Genomic DNA, 11,658 nt, shown 5'->3' on the forward strand with positions numbered 1-11,658 from the left:
GGCCCGAACCCAGAACCTTCGTGCTGTGAGGCAACGGCGCTGCGTTGAGTAAATACATAGTTCAAATTATCTCCCCCTTTACCAGCGGAAACATTAAATGTGATGTACACAATAATGCACCAGTTATTATAATATGATATACAGGAAAGTGCAATATGCTGTTCTGCATAATGAGTACTTTTACCTTTAGTACTTTAAGTATGTTTTGATGCTGTTATTTTTGTACTTTTACTTAAGTTACATTTTGAATGTAGGACCTTATAAACAGAGTATTTTTACACTGTTGTATTGCTGCTTTTACTTAAGTAAGGGATCTGAATGCTTCTTCCACCACTGGTTAATAGTGTAAATGTACTTTGAATGTGCTCCAATGCATAGAGAAAATAGTGCAAATCCTAGATTAGCTCTAGATTAGTCCTCACTATCTCCTAAGGGAAACACCTGGCATTTAGTAGCTAAATGCGCCACTCGTTTCACCAGCAAACTGCTAACTCTGTTTGCCTGCCATCTGGTACTGGACAGACAGCGTAAGGTGTGTTTATGAAAACATTTTGTGGCCAGTGTGTTATATGAGGAGTGAGACTGCAGCAGTTAAGTTTGGGCCATAAAGTCGAGTCAATGTGCTGAAAAATGCTAAAATACTCCACAGAGCTGAGAGAAACTCCAGAAAGGCAATAAGTGGGTTCGTCATGACAAGTCACCCTATCACATTACATGTAAAACTCGTTAATATAACAATTTCATCAGTGCAGTTTTAATTATCCAGTTTATTTTCCATACATGATCCAACCAAGCTGCTGTTGCCACTGCTTAATATAAAACATACAATATCCTTTTGGCCAGAGGTTTTTTCCCCTGTAAATTATTTGGAATGCGGAAGCTTTCATATGAATAGGTTGAATCATTAGTGCAATGTATCATTTGCCAAAGAGCAGTACAATATGCACTATAGTATATTAAAATGCATTTTACTTTCATAAAAAAAAACCTGAGAATACTTGAAGTTGGTGGTTTCATGTGATGGTGACATGATACAGCTGCCGTAGGCCTCAAGCAGCCAACAGGAAGCAGGGTATTAATTTGTGTCTGACCCTGAAGGAAACCTGAGAGAGATGGCATTATCTGATGTATGCCACTACACCACACCAATCAGTGGCAAATAGGTCCCAGAGATCCAAAATACATGCCCAGAACACATATACAAACCTCAGTTAGCGGTTTAAATGATAATTTATGTCTGTATTTTGATATCTGGAATTAGACAGCTAATAAAGGAAAGACTATGCAGAAGGACAATTACAACAAAAATGCTACGCACATGCATCAAGTCATGTCAAATCAATTCCTGTAGCTGTTACTTACTTTCTCAAACCGATTCACATATGCACATTTTAAACAGTAACTGAAGAGTGGAAACCTAATGTGTACACCAACTGCTGCTTTAAAAGTTGCTGTAAGTTGGAACAAATCATTCAGATAGGCAGGAGGTCTTGCAGTAATTATATGAAGGGCTAGGAGGTCTCTTCTAGAAGGTGTGGTCCACCTGAAGCCTCAGCCATAAATCTCTATCCCATAATTGAGAACACAGTGCACCTAGACTCCTTCCCTCTGAGCCAGGAGCATGAAGAATATTTGGTTTTGTTGGGCAGAAGGTGTGGTCCACCTGAAGCCTCAGCCATAAATCTCTATCCCATAATTGAGAACACAGTGCACCTAGACTCCTTCCCTCTGAGCCAGGAGCATGAAGAATATTTGGTTTTGTTGGGCCTCTTTGCTATAACATGCTTATTAGACCCGGCACAGTAAAAATACACCATATAAATCCATCTGAGTTATTACATCCATCTGAATTACTTCTTATCTAATCTGCATTTAATAATCCCACAACAATATTCTCAACCTTGTCAATTGGTAAAACTGCTCTGTGCCATGCTGATGAGAAGCAGTAAGTGGAGTACAAGAAAAAAATAAGCTTCTAACATGCCTTCCTCACTTCCAGTTGCTGCGGGCAAGGCTCAGAATTAAGCATTTTTCACTCCAGAGAGCAAATGGAACAGTTTAATCAATAAAGATCAATGCAAAGTTGCCCTTTTGCTTTAGTTACTCACATATGGATGATTTTCCTCAGGCTGCTGAATGAGTGCCTCTCCAGCCTCTGCAATGTCATGTCGACCGATATGTATCTAAAAGAAATAAACCCAAATAAACAAATCTACTGAGCAAATCATCTTTGTAATCTCAAAATGACTTTTCGTGATCATCTGTCTGATGTGTAAGAATGGATGTACAGTGCTGTGCCAAGAAGACCTGTTTTCATAAATGAGCTTAAGGGTGTGTGTTTCAAAAATGATCCTACAGGCTACAACTCCTTCCTGAAATTATCCAGCCGTTTTGTCTAAAGCCTCCCTAGTCACAGATAATTTGACATATACATTACCTAGTCATCAGTCACTCCCATTTGTTATTACTTGGTAACAAGTATGCTCTTGAATAAACCATGAACTTGGTACTGAATCCATCTTAAAATGACTTATTGGAAAAATAAACATGAAAAAAAATTCTTTTGGACTTATAGTTATTACTAGACACCTAGGAAAACACACCATAATGTTCACAAACTTTAAAAAGAGCTTGTATCAACTAAATCTGAGCAATGTTTTATTGGTTTTCCATCATGTCTAGTATCATTTTATCTGGATAATGAGCAAGGAGGAAATGGAAACACTGGCTCTGAGTACTTGTGGCTGCTTACAGAAAACATCTCATCTACCTCCGTCTTCCTTCATGCATGACTTGGAAGCAGACACCAGCCTCAGCAGCTGAGGATCAAGGCTCAAGTGTATGTTTTACCTCCACACACAGACTCCACCTCTACCGGGAATTTTAAACTCACCACACACCCAAAATGCCCTGCTGGAATACCTAGCATATGTCCAAACCTCACTGCGGTTGAAGAACCAACATTCCCAGGAAAGGAACGCATTTCCACTTCTAGCTGTGATTAGGAACCAGCAGTGATACTAAACAGAGTGTAACATCTGCTCCAGTGGAAGGTGAAAAGGAAAGGGGTTGGCAGTTTGGAACCGCGTACGATTCCTACTTTTTAGGTGAAGCTTTTGAAAGACAACAGGTGAATGAGAAGAAGTGAAGGGTCGGTGTTTAGTGGTGTGAATGATAATGATGATGAAAAGTGTGCGAGTGCTACACAGAATAAGCCTAGAACCAACATCCATACTGAAGAAAATCATCACTCACATCCTTGAGATGTTGACCATGTTGGCAAAGGCCTCAGCTGGCACAGATGACAGGCTGGTCTCAAAAAGCCACCTGGTTAAAAGTAAAGATCGAACATTTTAGTTGTAACAGCCACATTTACCTTTCAGTACCCTCTGTTTGTTGGACTTGACTTCTGTGATTAGCAGTGTTTTTGACATTTTGTTAAGTAAGCTTGGCTTAGTCTAAAGATTGGAGACAGCTGGGAGCAGTGAACAAACTGCTCCAACTTATTTCTCAAAATGTCAATTTATTTATTTAATGGGCAAAGATGAGAATAATGACATTTAATACAGCTAATTGAAAATGCTCAAGATTTCCTTTACAATTAAATAAGCGACTCAATTATCACAAAGTAAATTTCACATGAAGACAGAGAGAGATCTAAAGGGGGAATGAAAAAGACAAAGGATGTAGGTATGAGAGTGGAGACAGAGAAATGCAGCTAAAGGCCCAAAGGCAATGTTGGATTTCCGAATCAAATGAAAGGTTCCTTTGAAGTAAATGGTGACAAAGACCCAACTGTTAATGGGAATAAACAGACTTTGAACTGACTAGACCTGAGCTGGTAGCACATGTCTAGGTGTGTCTAAGACAATAGTTCTGTAAGTAAAGGTAAGACCCACATATACATTGTATGATACACTGCCACACAAATTGTGTTGCAGTTTCTTTCTGTTTTAATCCTTTAATCCTGAATCCAAGGGTTAAGCTTTGAGACAGAAAAATTTAGAATCTGATGTATATTTCATCCACAAGTTCAAGTCATGTCATGCTTGCTGCAGGTTTTTGCATAAAAGAGGAACTGTTTGAAAATGAGAGAAGAAGTTAGATATTTCATTAAAATCTGTTATGTGCTTATTAGTGTTCTTTCTGAGAATTAGAGAAGAGAATTAATGCCACTCCATGTCTGTAAATATGAAGGTGTAGCATGCATGTCTAGCATAGCATAAAAACCAATTCCACCAACCAGCACATATAAAACTCACAAAATAACAGCTGTATTGTTTGTTTAGTCCATACAAAAACCTGTGTGTCAAGTGTAAAAAGTAAATATTGTAGTTTTACTATGGGTAATGTGCCAGACTAGAGTCACTAGTGGCTGCTGTAAAACAGAAAATTGTCATTTTTACACTTGAGTTTTTAATATAGATTTAGCAAACAAGATAGCCTATAATGTGTTCATTTGTGATGCCAACTGTATATATAATGGACATCATGACAGTTACCAGAAGGGTTAAATTATGGAATAGATTGGGTGATGATTTAAAAAGATGTATAAGTGTAAAACAATTTAAGAACAAATATAAAAAGGTCTGCATAGCTAGGTATTGGATACAGGAAGTGTAATGATGTTATCATGATATTATTGGTATATTTATGGGTGGGATATGAATAATTTATTGTATATAATTTGGTTATTAATTGTGTAATTGTGATTTCTGGCTAGAAGGAATGCAGTGATTCGGGGCCGCGGGAATTTAACCAGTGTAGCTGTTTAGCTTAACACTTGAGTTGGGTTAATCATAGTTTGGATTATCAGGGGTAGAACTAGATAAGTATCACTTCTTTCTACTTCTTTGCAAGCATGTAATGATCATTTATCATCATGAGACTCCTCCATGTTAGCAGATGGGACATGAGTCACATTAAAAATTCAAAGTAAAATAATAATTATTATTATTAATTGTTATTTGATGACCGCTTCAGCACAGAATTTGGTTGGAAAAACCACGATGTCATGTTTCTGCATTCATGATATTTTGGCTTCATTTTTGCATAGTGGTAGGAAGTGGTGATGTGTCATCCGTTGTATACAGTCAATGATTTTTGAGCTATAGACACACTAACAGATGGAATTGATACCTTTGAAAGACTGCTGGCTAGCTGTTTTCTGTTTTCTACTCTTTGTGCTAATTAAGCTAACTGGCTAGTGGCAATAGATTTATATTTAGTGTACAATACAGAAATGAGACTGGTATGAATCATTTCATTTAGCTCTTGTCAAAGCAAATAAATGTTTCTTCCTAGAAAGTCCAGCTTCTGTTGTAGAGTACACTGTGGGCACTTTTCCTTCTGCCTTGCTCGTGAAAATGTGTTGCTTCTTTCCTGTGATCTTGCTGCTGATTGTGTTGTGGTGGATTTGGGAGTCTAATAATAGCAGATGGTAACCACATGTGCTGGTGACATGTACTCCAGGCCCACCCCACATAATTTGTTCATCCACATTCTGTCTCAACTAGCAACAGTCTATGTGTCAGTTTGGAAACAGGTATAAAAAGTGATTCAGACAAAGCCGTTATCAAGGGAACGACAGACTAATTCAGAGGCAGTGGATCTGGCCCAGGAGCCCAAATGAATCGCACTCACAGGGGGATGTTAGTGGCTAAGTAGACACAGGAGCAGAGCACCCCACACATGCTTTGACAAACTAAAACAAACAGAGGGACACAGAACAGACCCTGATACCAAACACCCTTGTCAGAGCCATGCTGTTTTACTGCCCTGCTCAAACCCAAACAACAAACACCACACATTTTCCCTCAGCATTGTGCAGAGAAGCCCAGTGAGCCCATTTTGCAGGTTTAAGGAGAAAACCGCTCCCTCAATTTGTCATTTTGGATAGAAACCTAAAAAAATAAACAGATTGGGAATTGAGTTTGAAGTGGGGAGAAGCCACATAATATATAATAGTGTCAGCAGTTGATTGACATATCTGTGTTTACTATGGGCTCTGTCTCATTTTGATGTGTAATGGTCTGTGATGACTAGTGGAAAGGGTCAGTTACATATTCTGCAGCACATTTCAACCTGCACTTTCTCCACTGTGATTCACTGTAAATTCCTCTCACACAGAAATGAAATGTCTTCTCAGTCAGAATGGTTGGATGTTGGATGAATGGTTTTATTTTAAGTTTTATACAAGATCTAATAAACACACGAGGTGATTATTTTAGAATGTGAAGTAGCAACAATTTCCATCCATCCATGTGTACAATTAAAGGAAAACTGTCAGTGGTTCTACTCATCTCAGCTACAGCTCATCATGTTCAGTGTCCCATTCCTTATTCTACAATTAATCCTAGTGCTCATACAGTGGTGTGAAAAAGTATTTGCCCCCTTACTGATTTCTTATCTTTTTGCATGTTTGTCACACTGTAATGTTTCAGATCATCAAACAAATTTAAATATTAGTCAACGATAACACAAGTAAACACATCATGCAGTTTTTAAATGAAGGTTTTTATTATTAAGGGAAAACAAAATCCAAAACTACAAAGCCCTGTGTGAATAAGTGTTTCCCCCCCCTGTCAAAACATAACTTAACTCTGAAATGAGAAAGAGAATAATTGAGCTCTATCAGTTTGGAAAAGGTTATAAAGCCATTTCTAAAGCTTTGGGACTGCAGCGAACCACAGTGAGAGCCATTATCCACAAATGGCGAAAACATGGAACAGTGGAGAACCTTCCCAGGAGTGGCCGGCCGACCCAAATTACCCCAAGAGCGCAGCGACAACTCATCCAAGAGGTCACAAAAGACCCCACAACAACATCCAAAGAACTGCAGGCCTCACTTGCCTCAGTTAAGGTGAGTGTTCATGACTCCACCATAAGAAAGAGACTGGGCAAAAATGGTTTGCATGGCAGAGTTCCAAGATGAAAACCACTGCTGAGCCAAAAGAACATAAAGGCTTGTCTCAGTTTTGCCAGAAAACATCTTGATGATCCCCAAGACTTTTGGGATAATACTCTGTGGACAGACGAGACAAAAGTTGAACTTTTTGGAAGGTGTGTGTCCCATTATGTGTGGCGTAAAAGTAACACCGCATTTCAGAAAAAGAACATCATACCAACAGTAAAATATGGTGGTGGTTGTGTGATGGTCTGGGGCTGTTTTGCTGCTTCAGGGCCTGGAAGACTTGCTGTGATAAATGGAACGATGAATTCTGCTGTGTACCAAAATATCCTGGAGGAGAATGTCCGGCCATCCGTTTGTGACCTCAAGCTGAAGCGAACTTGGGTTCTGCAGCAGGACAATGATCCAAAGCACACCAGCAAGTCCACTTCTGAATGGCTAAAGAAAACCAAAATGAAGACTTTGGAGTGGCCTAGTCAAAGTCCTGACCTGAATCCAATTGAGATGCTGTGGCATGACCTTAAAAAGGCGGTTCATGCCCGAAAACCCTCCAATGTGGCTGACTTACAACAATTCTGCAAAGATGAGTGGGCCAAAATTCCTCCACAGCGCTGTGGAAGACTCATGGCAAGTTATCGAAAACGCTTGATTGCAGTTGTTGCTGCTAAGGGTGGCCCAACCAGTTATTAGGTTTAGGGGGCAAACACTTATTCACACAGGGCTATGTAGTTTTGGATTTTGTTTTCCCTTAATAATAAAAACCTTCATTTAAAAACTGCATGATGTGTTTACTTGTGTTATCTTTGACTAATATTTAAATTTGTGTGATGATCTGAAACATTACAGTGTGACAAACATGCAAAAAGATAAGAAATCAGTAAGGGGGCAAATACTTTTTCACACCACTGTATGTTATTATTCAGAAAATGGCATTAGACTCTTGATGTTCAGTTTTATTAGATGAAAGGTTGAGGGACAGCAAATACTACAAGTAATCATAAGTTTTAATACAATCCAAAACTTCTGAGGTTTTTGAAAGACTGGAACTGCTGTGTTTCCCCCACTTTCCCCAGAAGTCTTTTTTCCTCGTAATTATTCTCAAATGGAACTCGGTGGGTGTTTGAGAAATGTGCTGCAAAAGGTAAATATTGTATGTGAATGCGTCGTCCAGACACAGCTGGGAGTCACGCTACCCAGGCTTCTGAGTATGTCTGTGCTTTCCTTTCCACCTCTCTGACTCCCAGTGACACATGAAGTAACCTCCACAAATACACACACAAAGGACTCCAAGCTCTAAGTATCCACACTCACGCACAAACATGCAGACGTCTGCGCTGCATTCACATTTTGTTTTGTGAATAGAACTTTGACACATTTGCCTTCACTAGAGAATTTTCAACCAAACCTTTATGTTAATAACAAAATTAGGGCAGAAATTAGAAAGTATTTGCCCTTATTCCAAATTATTGGAGTGAAAATCTCTATCATTGTTGAGAAAAAAGCTTTAAAGAAATGGTTTTGGAAAATATGCTTATTTATTTTGTAGCATTAGATGAGAAGATTGATGCCACTCTTAGGGATGTATGGTAAATATAATTAATGCTAGAGCTAGCAGCCAGCTCCATTAAGGTTATCATAGCAAAAGAACTGCAAACTGGAGGAAACAGCCTGGCTCCCAGCAAAGGTAACACATTTTGCCTACCAGCACCTCCAATGCTCACTTAACATGCAATATCTCATTTGTTTTATCTATTATGTGCTTTCCCCTTCTTCCAGTTTTCTTGCAGAGTTACAGATTCTGACTTGTCATAATGATAAAAAAAATCTGATATTTCCCACTTTTCACATGCCCAAAGAAAGTTCATGTCATGTAAAATTTTGAGTCAAATTTAGATTCTACCCAAATTAAGTCGAGTATCTATCAGGCTTTCTAAGCTTAGTAAGTGTGAAAAACATTTTGGCTACTATAAAAATGTCACTTCTCATCAGCCCACTTCATTGAAATTGTAATTAGGATTTTGAGATCTTCTGCTGAGAGACTAACAAACCAAAACCTAATTCACTGTCAGAGGTAGCAAAACAAAAGGCCGATAACACAAATGAACTGACAACCAGGCTTGACCAGAGTCAGTGGGATTGGATCCCACTGGCCTGACCAGAGCAGCAGGGTCATTCAGTCCTCAGTGTGTGTGCAGCAAAAACAACCTCATCTGCTAGAACATCCCTCTCATTACACAGTCTATTTTGAACTTATTAGGTAGGGGCAGTGACAACACAGTGCTTGGTGGCTTGCTTTCATGTTTTTCTATCCTCCTGGAGGGCACTAGGTAAACTATGAGCAAGAGTGTGAGGAAATCTTGGGGACATCAGGGCAAGCAGATGCATGAATTGGAACAGATTGGGAGATAATACGGGGACAGCTGTGGCTCAGGAGGTAGAGTGGGTCGTTTCCTAACCGGAGGATTAGCAGTTCAATTCCCAGCTTGTTCAGTCAACATGCCGAAGTGTCCTTGAGCAAGACACTGAACCCCCAGTTGCTCCCGGTGATGTCGCCGGTGTGTGAATGCGTAAGTGCTTGGGAGTGCAAATGGGTGAATGGCCGAATAATGTGAAAGCGCTTTGAGTGTGCTGTAAAAGCGTAGAAAGGCGCTATACAAGTATAAGACCATTTGCCATAATGTTATTCAATGATTGCTGTTGGAGACAATGCAAAGTAGTTTTACAGATTTAAGGATTGAGGGGTGATCCAATAAACTATAAAAAAGGAATCACCAAACAGCGAAAAACCTTCCCCTGAGCTTCAGGTCCTGCATCCCACATCTGTCTTTTAGGGAAATTCTGGGTAAAAGTAACAAGTGTCAAAGAAATTATCCACAGTCCTTGAGCAATTTGGGGAATGTAAAAGCCCTAGTACATGTTTCAGAACTAACCCTGACATATTACAACATATTGCTTCCTAGGATTCTTGACAGAGGTTTGGGGGTCTCAGATAAAAAGAACAAAACTGACTGAAAACAAATCAGCCCATTGATTGAACAAAAAAGAAAACAGTAACTACAGAGTTTTTGATTTCTTTTCTTTTATCATGCATTTTGTAAAAGAGTGAAAAAATCTGTAAAAGCTTGAATACAACTTTGTTTTTCCCTCCTGCATATATATACCTCTAACTTAATGATTTTGCATTTTGTGCTGTTTGTCAGACGAAGCAAGCAATCTGAAGACATAACCTCAAGCTAACTGTGATGGGCATATTCCACTGTTTTCTTACATGTTATAGATCAGACAATTATTTGACCGATTAAAAAATGAAAGCAGAAACTGAAAGAATTCATGCAGGAAGCCTTATTGTTGTTTCATATTGTCCTTCCTAAGTGTAGTAAGGGGAGGTGAGCACTGCATTTAGCACTGAAGAGCATCATCTCTGTATCTTACTCTACAGTATGTCTGCACTATATGTGCTTTGCACACAGGACCTTGAAATGTTTCACAGCCCTGCATACAGCCAAAAGTGAACTTGACATCTGATTTCTGGCTTTATTCTCTCTCTCTCTTTCTCTCTCTTTATGTCTGTCTTAGTCTGTTCCTGTATCCATTCCAATCTCTCATACTATAAATGAATAATCACAGAATTACTTAGGGAACATATTGATATTATGTGTATTAAGTGCTGCTCTATATCATAGTGTGCATGTGTAATAGCAAATTCTAAGTGAGTAAACAATAAGTCCAATACAGCTGTCATCATTTAAAAGCAACCAACAAAAAATATAACCTAAATCAATTATATATTTAGGACTTTATATTATGTAGGCTATTTAAGCTGTTCGGTTACAGTAGTGTTAGTAAGTTATAAGGTTTGATTAATCTGTATTTATAAAACATGATTGAAGGTTTTATTATATGCTCAATAACTTACTGACGTCTCTGCAATCACTTTATTCCACTATTAATCTACCTGAAAGTTAATCTTCATAAAAATCTAACATTCTTTTAAGACATTTTCACACTGGGTAGGTTTCACAGCAAATCAAAAATAGGAGACACGCTGACAATAAATACCTTTAAATGGAACAACTAGGCTACTTAACATCGCAGATAGCCTAAAGTCCCTGAGGTAACACTTTGAAGGAATATTAATGTTTTCCTAATGATTGTGCCCCGGGGTTGGGAGCACTTTACTTTCAAAATGCATGAAAAAAAGAGTAAAATCGCTTTTACAGACGCGTTTTGTGCGCCTACTTACAGTGTCTCCGTGCTCGCTGGAAACCTGGGGAGCATGTCAATGTCAAAGCAGGAGATTGTACGAGTCTTCCACTCAGAGCACTCGCAGACTGCAGGGCAGGACTCAGCCTCCGACGAGGTGCTGACAGGGAGAATGATGAGCGTAAACAACGCGCACGCTGTCATCTGCATGATGGAGTGGGGTCGGCTCATGATATCCCCAGCCTGGCTTCTGTTTGTCCACCCGATGGCTTTCTTCATGTCCACAATAACAAATATGTAGGCTATGTCAAGTTAAGTCAAGTTGTCTGTGATAACTTATGACGCTGTTGTTTTGGTGCAGGCTGTAATCCTCAGGTAGAGACAGCGCAGCTGCACTACAGTGCACGGTTGCGTTTTCTTTCCAGGGCCTCACGAGTTTCTGTGAGAGTGTGAACAAGCTGGAGATACTGTAGGACGGACATGTGTGGTGGGTTTGGAGGTGGTCTCCAACTTGAGGGGAGGGTGGACTTCTGAGACACTCTTGT

At 39.3% G+C, this 11,658-nt stretch overlaps 1 protein-coding gene across 2 annotated transcripts in view; it reads right to left on the reverse strand.

The window, feature by feature from the left end:
- Positions 1-11,401, reverse strand: part of tshr (thyroid stimulating hormone receptor) — a 24,279-nt gene extending 12,878 nt beyond the window's left edge. For both annotated transcript variants that reach the window (XM_020618152.1, XM_020618151.1), the window contains exons 1-3: positions 11,154-11,401; positions 3,256-3,327; positions 2,109-2,183 (exon numbers count right to left, since the gene is read on the reverse strand). In XM_020618152.1, coding sequence (XP_020473808.1) covers positions 2,109-2,183; positions 3,256-3,327; positions 11,154-11,392 — 386 coding nt within the window. In that variant the 5' untranslated portion in view covers positions 11,393-11,401. The remainder of the gene's footprint in view (positions 1-2,108; positions 2,184-3,255; positions 3,328-11,153) is intronic.
- Positions 11,402-11,658: the final 257 nt, after the last annotated feature.

The sequence above is a fragment of the Monopterus albus genome, unplaced genomic scaffold (genome assembly GCF_001952655.1).
Source record: "Monopterus albus unplaced genomic scaffold, M_albus_1.0 scaffold201.1, whole genome shotgun sequence".
NCBI classification, from domain to species: Eukaryota; Metazoa; Chordata; class Actinopteri; order Synbranchiformes; family Synbranchidae; genus Monopterus; species Monopterus albus.